A 19,733-nucleotide genomic window follows, 5' to 3' on the forward strand; every position below is an offset into this window, starting at 1 on the left:
CTCTGGCAGAGGTGGCTGGGCGCAGCGTCCCGCTGCGGCTTGGCGCTGCTGCGGCACGGGGCTGCGGCCGCGGGGCTGTGCGGAACCGCGGCTCCACAGCAGAGGTGGCAGCGCCCCGGTGGCACCCGAGCGAATGCCCCTCGCCAAGCAAGCTCCTGGGAGCACCGCGGTGGCTGCTCGGGAGCCGGAGCGCACGCGGTGCCTTGGGGCAGGGTGTTTCTTCAGGGAACCTGCTGTCTGGGAGCACAGGTAGTCACCGCAGAGCCAAGGCGTCTTGAAATCCCAGCTGAAACTGGGGCTCATGCTTGAAACAGGATTTCTTGACTAGGTTGCAGGAGGGTGCACCCTTCCAGCACAAATTGCTACCCGGCCAGCTTAAGAAACAGCCTCCTCTGGAGATGACGAATGCGCGGGCACCGATCTGCCACGCACAGCCCCGGCGGGTCGAGGTGGCGCGGAGCTGCTGTGCTCGTCCCAGGGACGTGCAGGCGTGCAGGGACTCCAGCGGTGGCTGTGCAGACACCGGCTCCCTCCCAGGACCATACGGGGTAGCTGTGTGACACACTACACGGTGGTGTTAAAAACCAGCCAAATCTTTGTCTTTTGGAAAAACATGTCTTTCTGGAACACCATAAACCAACAGTAAAACAAGTTCCTCAGAAGCCTGCCGCTTTTCAAGCCCCTGGGCATGATGCAGCTTGACAGTGGCTCCCAGGCAGAGCCAAGCAGTCACATCCACGGCGCCGAGCCCTGGGACGGGGGAAAGGCTCGGGGAAGGCACAAGACCCAGCTGTAGCTGCGGGGGGCATTGAGGCAAAAACCCATGGTGTGAGGTTCACACCCAGCGTGTGAGACTTGACGGGTCTGTCACTTCGCGGAGCCAGGCTCCGTCCCCCGGCAAATAGAGATGACAAAAGGATAGATGCTGCCAGACTGTTTGGCCTCGTTGTCGCTGCAACAGCAATGCAACTCGGCTCGAAACCGGGCAGCTCTGGAAGAAGAGTCCCAGTTCTTTGTCCTGCCTGCAGGACTGCGGCTCTCCCCCAAACGCATGAGGCCATCTGGGTTTCTTGACGATATCTCCCGTCCCAAGAGGAAGGACAAGGCCCGGAAAATGCTGTTTTCGCAATGCATTGGAAACAAGTTAGCACCTCTTTGGTTGGGAGAGTCTGAATGTTTGGGCCAAGCTTCTGCAGTGTTTGACACCCCCCCCCACCTGGTCCTACCTGCCTCCTCCCCCTTCAGAGCCCCCTTTTTCTCAGAGGGGGTAAGGAAAACAGTTTGCCTTGGCAAATAGCTTGCTACGAAAATGATGAATTCAAGAGCACGTGGAGCCTGTGGTTGAAAAGAAACCGTCTGATCAGCAGAACTTTTCTCCCTCAGCTTGTAAGGGCAGATTCAGTCTCAAGGCCAAGCTGCCATGTGGTTATAAAATAGAAGCAGGCCTTGTAAGAACTGATCTAACTTTCTTCAATTGTCTGTGCATCTTTAATCATGTTCACCACTTAAAAAGCAATGGAGCTGGCAGCTGATAATTAGGCTGAGCCTGCAGCAGCATGGCCAGTGGCCAGATCACATGGCTCCTTTCATCTGCATATTTATGCATTTAAAGGAGAGGAAAACTTTCATAACATTTTAATAACTAGGTTCTTCTGAATCCATAAATCCAGTCCTCTGGGCTTAGCCTACACTCTCTTTCTGATCTTACATAAGTGGAAGAGGGTGGGGTGTTTTGTTTGTTCTCCCTATTCTTTTCCTGTGCATGAACGTGCAAAGCCCATCCTCTCAAGTTCAGGGTCCTCTGGAGGATGGTAGGGTCAGGCAAGGTAAACCTGCACTTCTAAGGATGAAGGTATAACTTTGATTTAGTTCCTGGCATGGAAACCATTCCCCTTTCCCAAGACAGCTCATCTACAGACTGGCAGGACTGAAGCTCCTTTGCTAAACAACGGCTCCAAACAAAGAATTCTTGATACCTGTGTTTAAAACAGAAGCTACAGCACACGTTGGCCATTGCGCTTCTTAGCAAATCACCTTCAGGTCCAGCCCGAGGACGGCGATGCTTCAGACCATGGGCTGAAAGATGTCAGAACGTGGAGAGCTGGTCCCAGTCTGGGTCTGCGGGTGCTGGAGCTCTGCCTCCGCACACGCTGCCGGAGACAGCGACGGGTGCTCCATGCAGTGCCTCGTGCTCCATGCAGTGCCTCCAACCTACTCCCATGAGCAGATGCAGCCTGGCAGCACCTGAGCGCTGCCAGCCTGCTGCACAGCCCTGCACTGGCCACCGGCCACCAGCCGCTGGCCACTGCCCCAGCCACCGCCCCGTCTCCTGGTGGGGCAGCGTCAGGGTGATGCTGCGAGGGGCTGTGACAAGGGGGATGCCGTGTCCATCTCCCCTGCCTATGGCTGGCAGCTGCCTTGACAGCCTTGGTGACATCCCGCAGGGTCTTTCACAGTGAAGCTTTGCAGACCGTCCTCCCTCTCCCTGGCAGCATCGCCCGGCATGGGCACGTGGGCTTTTCCATTAGCGCTGAATGACAGCTGCTATCAGCAGGGAAACAGAGAAGGTGAGGATGAGACTAATCCTTATGCTCCCCTGTTATCTTAGTAAGATGGAGGAAGCACTGTTAAAATAACACGTCACTGATTTCTTTCAAACATGAAGCACTTGGTTAAAATAAAATAAAGACTATTTAATGAGATGCAGTTCTTAAACACTATTACTCTTTTTTAAAGGAAAAGTTAGTTATTCTGTGCTGGAAGCAGCTTCTACCTAGGATTCCCTGGGTGAAGCAAAGAATATTTTGCTGATTTATAAGGGTCTCTGTAGAGGCTTTAATTGTTGTTACCATACAGCCAATGAACAAACAAGTCAATTGCAATGATTAGGCAATTTTCAGAGTATGTCTTGAACTGGCTTTTAGTGGTGCCAATAAAGCTTTGGGGTTTGACGCTTCTCTGGAGTACAAGTGAATTTAGGCTGGTGCAGCTGCTTTGTTTCAGAGGTAATGTTAATGATCATAGTCATGTAACAATAGTTTTGCTAGACAAAGTGAAATAGTCAAGCCTTGAAAAATGCAAACCAGGGCATTAACTTCACTGGGAGGGACCGTGAATTGTTTCTTGTATATTTAAAGAATCAGAAGAAACAAACAAGGGCGAGATTAATTAGGAGTGAGAGTTCACGACTCCCTCTCCAAGTGAATGAGGAACAGCACTGGACAAGACACAGCACCAATGCTGAAATGTTTCTTGCCATTTTCCATCTGAGGTCTGAGAGAATTTCCTTCGCTCCCTGGTGTCCCCAAGACATTCATAAACCGCATCTCTGGCTACTCAATGTGATGATTAACTTGTATCCCCAGGTTTCATTATCAAGCTTTTAATCTAAGCCTGAACTCTCTGATCTGTCATCTGAAGTAGTGAGGGAATTTGCAGCAGGGTTTTTCCCAGCAAAGAAAAACAATTCACTTGCTAAAGACATTATGTGGGAGATACAACTTACAGATACAAGAATTTGGAAATTTCAGTGTTTGTTTTGTAGCTTTGGGGGTTGCTGATGTTTTACTTCATTTTGAGGCTGGATCTTACATTTCCAGTACTGTAAGTATGGCAACAGATTTCAGCCAAAAAGTCCATGAGAGACTCGCATTGATTTTGATGGGGTTTGAGGATAAATACTGATAAACGTCACATAGTGTAGGAATTTGCATTTTCTTAAGCCTTGTATGGACTTGGATTTGGAAGGTGTGATGCACTATGTGAATAACACAATGCAGTTAAGGCGCTGTGGTTTTAATGCACAGCTTTAACACCGGTTGTTCGCAGGAGGCTATTACTACATTGTATTTAGCGCTTGCTAATCTAGAAATCATGGTCGGTAAATGAAAAGAGAGGTTACAAATCAAAGGCAGGCTGATCTTGCGGTTACACCTTTCAGATGTGGCCTCCTGCTACACGCAGGACTATTTCGCCTCTGACAGTATCGAAATAAGGGCTCCCCAGCTGTACCACCACCTATGTGTTGGCTACGAGGGTAAGAGGCTGTGGGGCCGTGAGTGAATATTGAGGGTGTGGGTCTACAAGGGGTTAACGAGTAGGTGGGCACATGGCGAGGGGGGGATGAGTAAATGACAGGAGGGAGAGACCTGAGCGTGCAGCCATCAGCTATAGATTTGGGGGTGGGGAAGAATAGCGGTTATGGTACTCGGGAGTGGGTAAGGTTAAGGCAGTTGTAGCGGGTACAGTGCAGGGACATAACTTGGTGCTCAGAAAGGCCAAGCATACATTTCTTAAAAAGCCATCGGCATCTCCATCTCCTCCAAAGCTACATCAAGAAGTGTCCCCTACCAGTAAACCCAGTCCTTTTGCCGTCTGGGTTGGCCAGCCAGGAGGGCTGAGGGTCCAAAGGCTCCAAAGCACAAGCCCTTGCCTGGAGCTCTCTCTCACGGAGAGCCAGGAGCTGAATTTCCAGCAGAGGTGTCTGGCAGCCATTCCCTCCAGCTATCACCCCTCCTTGGTGCACCCAGACCTGTTTGGTGTAATCTGATACATTTTCCCGTTAGCCAAGAACTATCATTCAGGGCAAAACCACCATCCTGGACTCAGCACATGCTACCGAGGAGGCAGAGGGGCTCGTGGTTACCTCTCGTATAAAAGTCTCTTCTGTGAATTTTCCTTCACCACCACCATCTCCACACTGCTGTTGGTGGCACTTTGGTACACTGGGACAATGGAACCAAGGAGAAAGATGGCTGCAAGTGCTGTAGTTAGGGAGGAAGATTCACTCTGAAGTCCTACCAAGCCATTGTGATGGGCTATTCTGGATACTGGAGTTATACTTCACTAATTCCTCAAACTGGAACCCAAACCAGCTTTTTCAGCCCAGTAGGACCAAAGTGCTCTGACTTCTAGCCACAAAGATCAGTGCTTGGTACATGAATTTATAGGAGAACTTACAGAAATTAATGTTAACCCAGATGTGTGATTTGGCCCTAGAGCTGCCTGTAATAAATTCCTGCTTTTTCCCAAAACTAACCTGAAAGTTCATCTATCTATCTGAGTGCTGCTTAGACCATCACTGAAGTTTATAGAATATGTCATGTAAGAATACAGGAGTGACTTTCATTGTGATTTGAACCTTGTCTGATGCACCAGGAGTTGCTTTTTCTTTACTGGGCTCTGTCCCCCTCACTCTGCTCCTCAATCGTCCATGAAGTCACCAGTCATGTAAATGCCTGCGCAAACATACTGAACATGAGTCATGCGGCATCTGTTGCTATTTATTAAACTGTGGTTTATATCTTTGGAGTACATGGTATTATCCTTCATGGATGTGGCTTTATCTCTGTTACTACAATATGGAATTAATTAAGAATATTAAAGTTTGTGTTTAAAAAAATGGTATTCCTAACTTTTATCTATGGAGGCAACATTTTCATATCCATTCTCTCCTAATGGCAGCATCCTTTGGGAAGATGTGATAGACACATTTAGGTAAATATTATTCCTCCAGCACACATGGTTTCCATTGCAATCGATCCCCTGCTGTTTCCTTCCAAGCACTTTCCTCTGTTACATATTCCACAATGGTGGCTGAAATACTGATCAGCGATAGCAAAGACAAATTGACTCCAGCAACTGGGAGTTTTAAGGGCAGCAAATGTTTATATTCAAGTTTTGTACATACCGTAGTTACTGAAATACAGTTTTTAGGCGTGCACTGAGATTTTCACTGGCATTGAAAGTCTAAAGTTGCTTGAGGCAGTTATAATTTAATAAAAGGATAGAATGAATAAAGACTGACTGAGTGAGATGGGACATGAAGATAGTGCACTACAAAACAGCCACACAGGCCCAAAAGCTGTGGAGAAGATGCTCCCGTAGCCTCTCCTTCAGGCTGTGAGCAGCCTGGGTGCTCCACACAGACCCGGCACAGAAGCTGCACCTGAGCCACTCACGAGCTGCCTGAAGCTTAGGAGTCACAAGCTGCTCACTGTAGGCTAGTAGACAATTAATTCTACATGCTTTTAAACTGGCATGGCCATTAGAAAAGGTTTCTTAGCAGACGATAACAGCAAGCAGCTGGGAAAAAGCAGGGTGGGAACCACTTTTTCCAGTGACTGTGTTTCCTCAGACACATGTCAGCCTATAACTCTAGATGCAGCAGGCTGATAAAACATTTTCCCTCACCCAGCATTCGCTAGGCACCATTGGGCTGCACTGTCACCCCAAATCAGACTGAAGCCAGCGTGCCCACCAGGTGTTATGTGCCATGGGGAGCTGCACAGAGGTATGAGGAGAATCAGTGCATGCATACACGTTTACCAGCATATTTGTGGCGTCTTCTAAGTCTCTAGCACATGAACAGAATTGGACATCAATGTATGCCTATGCCCTAGCTATTTGTCTGTGCCAGCTTGATGAATGTGCTCACGGGGGTTCAGGCTCTAAGAATGTACCTGCTCGTTTGCAGGGGGTGGTCTAAATGTCCTACAAAAGCCACTTGTTGTGGCAACAACAGATTGAGCACCGGGATTCTTTGAAGCCTGGCTTCCCTTTTTATTGTATTATTATTGTTATTATTAGTTAAGCACCATCTGCTCAAAACTTTCAAGGCACGATGATATGGTCTCTGCTCCCAGGCTCTAACTGCAGGTTTGATGCTGGAACCTACATTTACACAAGCAACACTGCCATACCCTGCACCATCTGCCGAGGGGCTGGACCTGACTGCCTGGCAGGCAATCATACAATAAAAACTTGATGGAAAAACCTGCAATGTGAAAGGAGCATCACATGACTAAAATACACAACGTTTTTTTACCGGGAGAGATTTTTAAGATGGGAAGATCTTTCTAACACAAACTGGAATCACTTCAATGTTTGCATTCCATTTCTTCCTCTCTGGAATGACCCCAGGCTGGCCCTTGCCCTTGCTTTGGGGAATGTACTTCTGGTTTGTATCTCAGGAGGCTGAGAGATACGGAATAAACTCTCATTACCTCTTGCTAATGTAAAGCACCACACAGCAGATGCCTGAAGCCCTGCTCAGTGGGGTTGACGTAAAACAATAGCGGACCCCTGCCACAGGACCCACTGTAATGGAGAGAGCGGTCTGTGGCTGTCCATTTAAAAAGCCTTGCCTTCACAAAGCCTGCAGCAGTGTGGCCATCACTAAGAAGAGCCTTCTTGTTGTGCTAACTAGGAATTCTCATTAACTGATATCACTATAAGAGTCCCCAAGCCTCAGTGTAAGCAGCAGGGGTTATACTGCATGAGAAAGCCCCCATGCAATGGCATTGCTGTGGGTTAACAGAGTACTAACGACCTGAGAGGTGCGATCCTGCACTAGGAAACTGTGCTGGTTTCCGCTGGGATAGAGTTACTTTCTTTCTAGTAGCTGGTACAGTGTTGTGTTTTGGGTTCAGTATGAGAAGAACATTGATAACACACTGATGTTTTCAGTTGTTGCTAAGTAGTGTTTAGTCTAAAGTCAAGGATTTTTCAGCTTCCTTTCAGCAAGAAGGCTGGAGGGGCACAACAAGTTGGGAGGGGACACAGCCAGGACAGCTGACCCAAACTGGCCAAAGGGGTATTCCATACCATGTGATGTCATGACCAGTATATAAACTGGGGAGAGTTGGCTGGGGTGGGGGGGCAGATTGCTGCTCAGGGACTAATTGGGCGTTAGTCAGCAAGTGGTTAGCAATTGCATTGTGCATCACTTGTTTTGTTTATTCTAATTCTTTTATTATTATTATCATTTTATTATTGTCATTATTATTATTTTCTTCCTTTCTGTCCTATTAAACTGCTTTATCTCAGCCCATGAGTTTTACTTTTTCTTTTTTTTTAATTCTCTCCCCCATCCCACTGGGGGGGGTGGGGGGAGTGAGCGAGCAGCTGCGTGGTGCTTAGTTGCTGGCTGAGGTTAAACCACAACAAAGACCTAAGGGTCCAAGGGGCTCGGGCACATTCATACACTGCTTAGACCACTCACAGGTTGTCCTCAGGAGCAGGTAATGATGCTAGGTGAGCTGAAGGTGGGAAACACTTCCATTTGTTCATTGGGTTGCAGTAAAGACTTAGACAATTAAAGAGAAAAAGTTTTCACAGTATGCTTAGAATAAACATAGTCATTCTTTATCATACAGAGTCACGCCTTACACATAAATAATTTGAATGTCTCGCTCTTTCATGGAAAGTAACAGAGAAAAACCTTCAAGGTTGATACATGGGAGCTGACATTACAAATCACATAGGGTCAAAGCCAAATCCTGCATCCAAACATGCAGACATTTGGTTCCAGAGTTGACCTATACACCACCTCCCTCCCCTGCCCTTGAAGGAACTGAATCAGGACCCTCCTTGGAAGACCACCCCCATCACCAACATCTGGTTACAGATCCCAGTCCTGCAACTTTGGCCCCATAGCTGAAATCCAGTCCTTTACATTTGCAGTGGTACGAAATCCTGGCCAGCAGCTGCAGAAGGAGCCATTGCCTTCTCCAAGGTGTGTTATCCATAGGTTTTTGGAGGTGACTGAACTAAGCCTACCCAAGCCGGATCCCTTGCAGCTATTTCTATTTCTTGGCTGACAAGCAGTTTACCAAAGCAGCAAGGCTAGGTATTGCACAGTCTAGCACCATTTGACTAAAACTGGGAGCCTTTATGCGTAACAGCAGTGTGGAAACAGATAAAGAAGCTAGCGGGGTTGCAGTAAGAAATCTGAGCTTTGATCAAGGAGACAGCAGCATTTGACTCTATCTGAGCTGGCAGGAAGATCCCATCCCAAAGCAAAATAAAGTATGCCATTCTTTTCAGCAGATGAAATTCTCCCCCGTGGTTTGTTCCTCCCAGGATCATTTTATGTGATCTCTTTGTCTTTAAAGTCTTTCCCCTGAGGAAGTCGATCGTTTAATATAGACTACAGCGTTAGCATCTGGTATTAAATCAGTCAGGCTACTCTGAAACGAGGCGAGTGGGCGTCCTGGAAAGGAAATAAAAATGCAAGTTTAATAGAGGAGATAAGTTCACCTTGACCCATGCTATTTATTGCAAAAGACACAGGAATACACTGCTTGCTCAGCAGAGGGTCACTCCACCCTGCCATAGAAGTGTTTTACACTCCCAGTAAACTCCAGATGCTCACTGAGTGTGCACAAGGAATGCACAATCGAGCCCCAGAGGCTTTTACGTCTTGCTTTGCTATACAGAGCTGCCCTAAGAGGGACTAGCACGTTCACACAGCTCTCATTAATCCAGCTGGCAAAGTTAGGCACTCGGCATTTCAGCCACACACATTCGGCAACTTTGGCTGCAAAGACAACCTGTAAAAATCTGAGGAAGAAAAATGTCAGGAAGGAAACCTTAACAGACCACAGGCACGGTGCAGGATGGCAAGGATCAGCATCTGAGCTAGGTGTTGCAGAAAAGGTCTTCTGTCCTGTGTGCTTCTTCTGCATCCCCACTGCTGTTTTAAGTGGGGTTCCTTCCAGCCAGGCACGAAACTCAGCAACTAACAGCCGTCCCGTAAGGAAGCCAGATGTGATGCGTTAGGCACAACTCACACAATCCACTGTTGGTGTGAAACCGGCTCAAAGAGATTTATGTTGCATCCGTGTAAGCGCTCTTATGTCACTAGTTAGCCACATGCCAATTGCACATGAATCCATGGAAAAGCTGTGCGTATGGTAGTTTGGTTTTGGGTTTTTTTTTTTAAATGTCATGTGAGCCGACAAGATGTGATTCTTCAGCACCACTGCTGAAAACACTCATTTACCTCATTTGGTGTTTCACTTTATAAGGAACAATTTAGCCCACGATTGAAGTGTCAGCTAAATGAGGTAATTTATAGTAATTCTGAATACATGCTAACTGTAAGAGGCTATAATCAGAGCTAATTATAGGGACATTTTGGAAATCCATTGGTTTGGGGCTTTAGTTTTGATAAAGGGGATAACAACTTGTAAGCTATGATTCTTTTAATTATAACAATAGTAACCACCTTCTTTTCCATAGCTTCTTTCATCTCTAAAAACCCCACAGCTTTTTGAAAGCCATATATACCACAGGAATTGTTTAGCCTCACACCAAAGCGAAGCCATCTCTGCATGAAACAAGAAGCTGTTTAACGACACCTAGCAGTCCAGTACAAAATTTGTAGAGGAAAGAAGGCACAGGAGAATATAATTTCTTTTGTGTCTCTTTACAAATACTCAGGGGATCCTTGGATGCCCACCATGGCAGCCACCCGATCTTGACTAAGGAAAGCAGCTTTTACACGCACCCGTAGACTTGATCAAGGCACTAGGGAGGAGGGCAGCAGCATCGTCCCCACTCGCGCCTGAGGAAGCGGGGGCTCGACACGGCAGTGTCCCATCGCAGCCGCCCAAGCTCACCTGTCCACGTCCTCCGCTGGGTGACGATAAAACTCTGACACTGCGATTGGGAGTTACAAATTGCGGCGGCTTCCTCGGCGCCATGCACAGAGAGCAGGCATCCCAAGTGGCTGTAGGAGGGCCAGCACTTGTAGTCTTCACCTTCCACTGTTCGGAAGCCCTTTAGGGAGATGTAATCTGGGAACAGAAGGAGGGTGTTTAGGGAAACTTTTTAAGTGCACTTTCAGAGACCAGTTACACTACACACTTAGTATGTTGCACTTCAGTGAAACTCTTAAAGGAAATGCGATAGTGATAGATTGAACTGACCTGCTTAGATGGAGTGGGTGGAGCTGCAAAGTTATAAGAAACCCAAATCCTGACTTTTGGTTCCATTATGGAGCACTGGACAGCAATTGCCCCAAGGATATAAGAGAGGGGGCAGAGTTCTCAAGGGTGAAGGGACAGGAGAGCGATGGCAGGGGTGGGTGACAAGGACAGACTGCTGTACAGACCCACAGACCTTCCACTTCTTCTCCAGAGAAGCCAGCCTCACAACAGCCTCTCCTACACCTCAGCCCCAAAGGCAGAACGAGCTCATCACAGATCCAGCACCGAGCTACGCGTGGCAGGCGCTGACCCAGCCACCATGGTGTCGCCCACAGGTACAGGAGATTCAGGAACCCCAGTGGGGGAAAGGGAGGCCAGATCCTCCTCCAGTGGGATACAAAAGACCTGACAAGCCTGAGCAGGCGATGTTCAGGCTATTGTTCACTGACTGCAAAGAGTCTCTCCCCACCTTCCCACACCTCTAGGATGGTGATCGTTTTGGCACATTGCTGCTGGGCCAGTTGCAAAGCCAACAGGCAGGTGTTGTTGGAAAATACTAGTAATTCCTATTAAAGCTGCTGGACCTTCAGTGCAAATGACTGGATATCTTTGTTTATAACAGTGCAAATTCCAGTTCTTTCACATGTAAAGAGATTTCCTTCCACAAGCCACCGTCACCACCCCACCATCTCAAGTGGACGCTCAGGAAAATGTAAGCTTCAGTAACCACTGGACTTTTGAAGCCGCCTCTTGATTAGCCTCATCTCTACCAGCAAATGGGTCCTTTTCAGCGGAATGCACCTTATAAAGGCTCATTTATCCATCCAGAGGTCCAATAGGATGGTCTTCAGGAAAAATAAATTTAGAAGGCACCAAGGCCCCAGCTACTCTGCCACACTCATTTTGGTGTTGTCACCTCCCCACTGTACGTTCCCATAATAACCTGTGCTCAACAGTCAGAAGCCACCAAGTGAAATGGGACGGTTCAATATCAGCCCAGGAAACTGGCCTATAGGTCCCTAGGAAAAGATGACCCCGAAGAGAGACAGGAGAAACTCAGTTTGCTGCTCTGGTCTAGTTGCTTAAGCTATCCCAACTATATTCACTGAAAACTCTGATGCACATTATGAGGAGAGTACTTAGAAGCAGTGCAAACATATGTCCATACGTAGGCCAGATTGCCTGCACTGCATTTACTTTGCAAAACAATGCAATCATGCATAGCTCCCATGAAAAAACAAAAGGCTGCTCAAAAAAAGATACTTCTGGTGCTTTTCCTAGTGACTATACACTGCCTGAACATATGGGAGATCAGAATTTGACCAGTTACCAAGTTCTTCGCTCCCTCAGTAGTTACGTTACTTAAAGCATTCAAAATCACATACCTTTTAAGAGAAGAGGTCTTTTCTGCAGATAGAGCCCAGACTTGTACAGATGTAAAACCTTTTCAAAAGCTTTCAGGGTTTCATTTATTCCATATCGTAAATCACCTACATTTAAAGAAAAAGATGACAAAGGTAAGTAATTCCATGCAATACCATTTAGAGACTTCTAATGAGGTTTATGACTATTAGCTGGTACCTGTTGCATTCAGAATATCGCCCAAAAAGGGCCGCAAAGCTGGTGGTGCAGAGTGTGGCAAAAGATAGGTGAAAAAATACCTGCAAAAAATCCCACAGACTGATTAGAATACAGTTGCTTAATTTCCCTAGTGATTTAAGCTGTCCACATTTTCCCGTGACTCGATTATCCATATGAACTAGTAAGTCTGCTTTGGTTATTAAGTTACATTTGAACACTTCATTGGCATCTCACAGACTGCTCCTGTGAGTTGGGCTGAAAGCCTCGTCCTTGCAGTACAGCACGCTGCCAAGCGCTGCGTGAAATCTACCTTGCAAAAGTTTCACGCAGTGGAGCTTTCCCTCATTCCCCAGGGCTATTTTTGTGCTCTAAGCAATGCATTTCCCATCAAAAAAAGACCTATATAAAAGAAGACTCATGCAAGACCTTTCCCTTGCCCTGAAAAAGTTTGGCATTCTTATTAGCCCTGGAAAGGCAGGACTACTCATTCCCTGAACCTTCTAGAAGATTCCTGTTCTACAAGAGACAAGTGTGTTATTGCAAGGCTGCAATAATCTATGCAGGGATTTGCCCTTTCACACCGAGTCCTGCAAATTCAGGCTCCCTTACTAAGTCCTTCTGTGTAAACGGCCAGCTGCCAAGACCTCCACCTGTACATGACCTGCTAAGCATCGACGGTGAGTGGAAGCCATCGTGCTTTCAGCTGGTGGGCCACACAAAGTGCTGCAGCAGTCTCGGCCCCTTGCCCGTTACCTGTTTCATCGCTCTTCCATAGGTGCCCATAGTCTCCATAAGGAGACTCGGAGTTCAAGGGCAGAGTTAGCCAGCCTCTTCCCAACAACGGGGGCTCAAAGCTGGTGGGCTTTGGCAGGTAGCCCGTGCAGCCACTGCTTTCAGCAAATGCAGCGCATGGAGGTCAAGTGCCAGGGCTTGTTTGGCAAACAATAAATTCACAGGTGCAACCTTTGGGGCGAGTTTCTAGAGGGCGCTGGGGAAAGGGAGCAGCAGAAGAAAGATGCCTTCATTCTCACCAGACAACAAATACGCTACTTTCCTGCCTTAGAAGGAAAATAAACTTGCTTCAAAGCGATCCTTAACTACCCTTTGACAGAGGTGAGGAGGAATCACTGCATGGAAGAAACGCAAGATGCTAGAGGCTACGTGGCAGTGTGTGAGCTCAACCACCCCAGATTTTTCCCCCAGTCTCACTGGACATACCGATATGCATTGAAAAGATTCTTCTTTTCATTTATTCCTTCACATTTCCCAACCGCAGAGCATTTGAGAGGGAAGCTTTTTGTAGGGAAGTCGAGTGTGCAGTCTTTATCTTCCTTGCATGACAGTTCCTCAGTGCTGGCATCATCCATGTCTGTCACTTTTAGGTTTCCATCCACCATAACAAACTGCCTCGGCTGGAAATCCAAGAGGACTATTGAACCCAGAGGGGAATGTGCCAAGTAAAACAGCAGTTTCACAAGACTCAGGCAAATCTGAGAAAGAGAAGATGAATATGCATGGGAAAAACAGATGAAAAACAGCTATTAAATTGGAAGTAGAACAAAGGAGAGGGCATTCAATGAAATTAAAGGAAAAAAAAGCATACAGTACTTAAAAGGTAATTACATGTACGCTACAAAATTTATTATCAACGTTGCCACAGGATTTGACTGGTAAGTAGTTTAGCAACATTTTTTTAAAAACGTGCATATAAAAAAGAGACATTTGCAGTTAGAGGAACTAGATGAGAAAGCTGTGAGGAAAACAATAGCAGCCTTCATGTTTCAGGAGCTATATTGATTTGCTAGCTGAAATCAGAAGGGGTTTTTTCCCACTCTGGCATAGAATTAATACATTCCCCTCCCTTCCCCCGTGCTGCTCCACACGGACTGAGACTCCATGGTCATTAATACCAGATCCATGCCTTGCTGCATCACTCAGCAGTATGAATTTGGGCACACAATCGTGCTTCTGAAGACTTAGCCAAAGCATGCAATGTATTTATTGCCAGCTTTTCTGCTTTTATGTCAACTTTCGGGCAGCAGGGAAAGGTCAGACAATACCTGATCCAGCAGAAAGCTCGGTAAACAATTTTTTGAACAAACTAGAGCTAGAAGAGCACATTTATGCTGCGCCAGCACTTTTTTCAGGTAGCTTTTTGCAGCAGCTTTCATTCCCTATCAGGAGCCCTGGCATCAAACTGGATCATCAGCCAGGTGTGCCAGGCAGACCCGCACCACCCCTCGCTGCCTCCGATAGCGATCTGTGCAGGCGCGAGGGTTTGTTCACTTGGAACAGCTCGCAGAATCGCTGGTATCTGATGTGGCTCATCAGAGGGGAATCCCATCCGTTTAGACGCCCTAATTAGGAAACAGGACCAGACAGTACCAGTGTAAATTCTGAATTAGTGTCTTCATCTGTCAAAAGATTATTAAAACCTTAATGCCACCACACCAGACCTCACCACCAGCTAATCCAGCATCATGGGTTTCTAGCTCTACAGGAGGCTTTGGCACATTTGAGAAGACGAGGTGCTGGGAAAGCTACGCAGAAGCCGGTATGAAATAGTCTGTAAGCAGAAGTGGAACTCCACAGGCCAAGAGAAATGACTCTGGAAGCTCTGATGCTATTTTAACTTGATTAGTGAAGCAATCGTAAGAATCCCAGCTTCACGTCCCACAGCTGAGCAAGCACAGTTGCCACGCTCCCCCTCTGGCTCGGATGGCAAGGCTCCTCTTTAACATTAAGGACCGCATGCAGGCAGGGATTTTATTTTGGGACTGCTGTTGTGTTTTTATTTTTCCCAAAGCATTTCTCATTGACATTAAGGCACCCATGCTTCTACTTGATGCTCTCTTTCCTCCTGGGAACCAAACAAGTAGTAGCGAACCCCCAGCTGAGACCTCGAGGCAAACTGTAATACAAGCTATAACCAAAATAAGTGCCATGTTGCAAGTCATTTATGTTCCTGGGGAGCTTAAGAGTCCCTATGGGGGATGCTTAGGAGACAAGGCAGATCTCACTAACAGGGATGTGATTCTCGCACCTACAGCAGGAGGAAAGCAATTTAGTAGTGTTTGTACTACAGTAATACCTAAAGGGCTAAGATGAGGAACACCATACAAACACGTGGTGACAGACAGGCTGCTCAGCTTGCTGCCTAGAACAGGTAACACGCAGAAAACGAGAGGCTCGTAGCGCGGCGAGGTGGCTTTCCCGAGTCAGTCCCAGCCTGCTGAGGGGCCTCGCTACAAAAGCCCCTCGGTGCAGTGGGGGAATATAGAAGGAAAACCGGCAGCATAGTGTAATGCTGGGTATTAAACACCAGCCCAGCCCTGAGCAAGGTTTTGTGTCCATTTCCTCCCAGATGCAGCTCTTTTAACGTCGCTCTAGAGAGAAGGAATAGAACTGCGAGACGCCAGGCTGGGGCTATTTTAACGTGATTTAAAAGGAGCGAAAGCAAAACGATTTAAGGACAACTTGCGGGAGCAAGCAGGGTGTCAGCCAGCACGACAATCCCGTTTGGCCCAGCAGCCACCAGGGGCTTTTCGCATTTACCCAGCCTGCGGTCTAAAAGCGACCGGCGAAACTCCCTTTGTTTTGTTTCCTTACTTTAAATCTCTCCTCCCACGGGGTCTGCAGAAGCTGAATCATCTCCAGCGGGGATCCCAGCTCCAGCATAGCCGTGACCCGTATTTCAGGATCTCCGCTATTATCGTAGCATTGACCGTGCAGCTGCCGGGAGGGAAGGAGCGATTCTCAGAGCGACGCCGCCGCCCGCGGGTCCGGGCGGGGCGGGGGGGGGGCAACGCGGGGCGATCGCCTCAGCCCCGGCACCGACCCCCAAGCTTCCGTGCCGAGGGAGCACACCGCGCACCCCCCCCCCCCCGCCCCGGCTCCGGCGCGCCCCGCCGTACCTGGACGATGCCGGGATGCCGCAGGCGCCGCAGCAGCGTCACCTCCTTCAGCAGCTTGTAGGCGGCCAGGCGGCGGCAGCCCGCCGGCGCCCCGTACCGCAGCACGCACTGCCGCACCTCCCGGCCCGCCCCGTGCACCGACTTGAGGGCCACGGCGCCGCCGCCCGCCAGCGCCGCCCGCGCCACCACCTTGGTGAAGCCCCAGCCCAGCACGCTGACGCCCGTCGCCAGGCTCAGGTCGCCGCAGCCCAGCCCGCCCGCCGCCGCCGCCTCCTCCTCCCCGCCGCCCGCCGCCGCCAGGCGCCGCAGGTCGCGCCGCCTCTGCCGCAGCTCCTCCCGCAAGCCCGGCGGCAGCGCGAACGGCGGCGGCGAGCCCGGCTGCCCCTCGTCGCTGCCGCTGCTGCTGCTGCCGCCGCCGCGGCCGGCCGGCAGCGCCAGCAGCGCCAGGGCCGGCAGCGCCAGCAGCAGCGCCGCCGCGCTCAACCGGGCGCCCCGCCGCGCCCGCCCCGCCGCCGCCGCCGCCGCCGCCGCCATGGGGAGCGGGGCTGCGCCGCCGCGGGCTCCGGCCGCTCTGCCGCCCGCGCTCCGCCGCGGCGGGGAAGGCGAGCGCCGCCGAGGGGGCGGGGCGGGCGGCGCCGGGAGCCCCCACCCCCGCCGGCCCCCCCCGGCCCGGCCCGGCCCGGCCCGGCCCCGCGGGGGTGCCGCTTCCCGAGGGGGGCCGGCGGGAGCACGGGGCAGCGGCGGCACCGCCGAGCGCCCGGGGAGCGGAGGTGGCGGCGGCGGAGCCGAAGCGGCTCTGGGGGAGGGGGCCCGGCTGGGAATCGGAGCCGCCGGGAGTGAGCGGTGCAGCCCCGCACCTCCCGCCCCCTCCGACGGAGGCCGTTTATAGCAAAACACGCCGATTTCACGGGCGTCGGCTTCGTCAGCCCTGCCGAAGTCGCTGCGGGACGCAGCCGGGGGATTGGAATTGGTCAGAACCGAGGTGCCCCGTTGCCGTGCCTTCGAAAAGTCCCAGGTTAGCTTTCTCAGAAAAGCAAACGCTGGCAGTCTCTCTTACTAGAAGGCTATTAGGCTGGAGCAGCGATACACTGGCTAAAGCACGGAATTGTAATTGTTTCCAGAAACAAACCTCACCAAAACCCTCCTCCACCAAAACCAGCCCATCCGGGCAGCAAACGCAACTTTACCGTTTATCCGTGAGGAAATCCATCAGCCTGGTGACACACGGCCGGCTCAGGGCTGCTTTCTGCCACACGCGTACCTGCCCAGCCAAGCGGTGCCCAGGTGGGTGCGAGGCAGCGGGCCGGGGTGCCTGGTGCCTGCCTCGGCCCTCTCACCCGACTCCTACCCGTGTCTGCACCGGGCGCCGCTGTGCGGAAAGTCCGGCGGGTTAGCTTAGGGCAAAGGCAGGTGCGGATTATCTGCTTCAAATTTAGGCGATACACAGTTAACCTCGCCGAGTGGCCTGAAACACCAGCCCAATGGGTTGATTCAACTTTTCTATTTACCTTTATGCTGCTGGGTTAGAAATTAAAGTAACGGTCTGCCTCTCCGCCTGGTTTGCTTCAGTTTCTGCCGTAGTATCTTCGATGGCATAACCAGCCCGAGAGACCATGGACGTATAGGTTACAGGCTGATCCCAGAACAGCTCTTTCGGTAGCTGAATTTCCTTTGTTGCTTTTTAACCTTAATAGCTCTTTAATTACTGTCCTTATTTTCAAACCAAGTATACATCCGTGTCATATTAATGAATATTCATTGTCACTGGAGAGCTATTAAATGCATTTTTACCTGTGTTTCCGAGGGAACAGATGCCAGCTGAGTGTAGTATTATCTAATTTCAGCCTGTCCTCAGCACCATAATAATATCAAGACCTATTAGAGAAGACTCGCAGATACATTAAAATAATAATGATTGATTATTTATTTGCTTTATAGTAGCACTTACGGATTCCTGCCAAGATCATGGCTCCGCTGTGCAAGGCTTCTTGCAGACAAAGGCGCAAGAGGTGGCCTCGCTTGGCAGAGCCGACACCTTGAATGGGAAACACAGCAAAGCGCTGCAGCAAGGATGTAGCAGAGGAGTGCCTGGTCATTTGGGTGTCCTTTAGTTCCTTGGAGGGTTTGTGCAAACAAGAGAGGGGAGAGGAGGTAACGGGGGAAGAGATGGAAGGTGAGGGTGAGGGAGACAAGGATCAACCCTTACCAGAAAAGCTGAAAAGACCCCACAGAACTCGGGTCTTCCCTGGTGCTTGGCACCAGTATCCCCTGCTAGGATCCTCAGGGTGGATCCAGCATCACCTCTCACTGGATGCCGCTGGTGCCTCAGGCACTGGAGATGCTCCAGTGTCTGCTTATAGCTTACAGTGCTGTGATCTTCTGAGGAAACAGGGCAAGAGTGAGGCTTAATTAAATAAAGTCCATTTGAAAAGAAGGAAGCAGTTCTTTAGTATTTTTACAATGGGTCTGTACTGGAGGAACAAATTTTCCTGCACCAGTCCAGTGAGGACACTGGCATGAAGTAAAGAGTCCAAGACCCTCAGCTGGGATCTCAGCATGGGGGCACTATAGATAGGGAGCAAATCCTATAGATGGATCAAAGAGGAGAAGGACAGATGGAGCGTGGACATCGGTGTGGTGATGTATCCAGAGCGGAAGAGAGGGGATGTGTGGAAAGCAGCATTGCTGAGAGAAGGAGGGCATGGAGCTAAAGAGGAAGGAGGATAGGCAGGAGTTCAGTATTAGAGCAAAACAGCCTGCTAGCAGGGCAAGCCCACCAGTACAGGCTGGGTCTAAAGACAGACAGTCTTCAGACTAGTACAGGCTGGAAAAGTTGAGATGCCAGCTATGTTCCTAGGCACTGGCACTTCATCTCCCCCATTAGAGCAGCCCCTGGCACTAGCACTCTCCTGACAATTCCTGGTACTATCTGGGAGTCAAGATGTGCCAAAGACTGTTCCTGATACACAGGTTGCACATGATCACCACATTTTGAAGGATGAGAGAACTCAATAGACACAGCTGTTCTGTACCAGTCCACCTCAGTGCCAGGGAAAAGTCTGGGGCATATTTCCTTCATTAATATAGATGTCACCTAAGTGTTTTGAAGTGAGAAGGGGAAACAGTACCAGTCCTTGAGAAGAGGGGGAGGTCCTGCTCCTGAGTGCTCTCTTGCTCCTAGGAGCATTGGGGGCCTGTGCTGGCTGAACCAGAAGGAGAATCAAAAGATGCTTTGTTCTGAGGGTGCAAAAACCATTGGAGAAGTTCAGAGCAGAGCTCGTGTCTGTTGTAGGCCCTGGGAGCGAGCAAAGAAGTGCCAAATGTAGAGAGAGCAAACTCCCATCAGGCAGAAATTGAGGTGCTCACCACAGTGGAAGGCGGATGATAGCTTTGACCAGTCCACTCCAGAGCCTGCTGAGATAGTGGAGCTAGACAAGGCCAGGAGACACTTCAGGGCTTGAATGGGAAATACCCAAGTCAGTACTTCCCATCTCATTAAACACCCATCACTACTGATTCACTCGCT

The 19,733-nt window shown here is 49.6% G+C and overlaps 1 protein-coding gene across 1 annotated transcript; it reads right to left on the reverse strand.

Moving 5' to 3' along the window:
- Nucleotides 1–7,628: 7,628 nt before the first annotated feature.
- LOC142032366 (extracellular tyrosine-protein kinase PKDCC-like) lies at nt 7,629–18,174 on the reverse strand. Its single transcript, XM_075031001.1, is given in 11 exon segments — nt 7,629–8,992; nt 10,404–10,580; nt 12,098–12,202; nt 12,294–12,373; nt 13,512–13,783; nt 15,903–16,025; nt 16,208–16,854; nt 16,887–17,024; nt 17,027–17,070; nt 17,072–17,147; nt 18,156–18,174. Coding segments are annotated over 11 exon segments (1,785 nt in total). The 3' UTR covers nt 7,629–8,888.
- Nucleotides 18,175–19,733: the final 1,559 nt, after the last annotated feature.

The sequence above is a fragment of the Buteo buteo genome, chromosome 6 (assembly GCF_964188355.1).
Source record: "Buteo buteo chromosome 6, bButBut1.hap1.1, whole genome shotgun sequence".
NCBI lineage: Eukaryota > Metazoa > Chordata > Aves > Accipitriformes > Accipitridae > Buteo > Buteo buteo.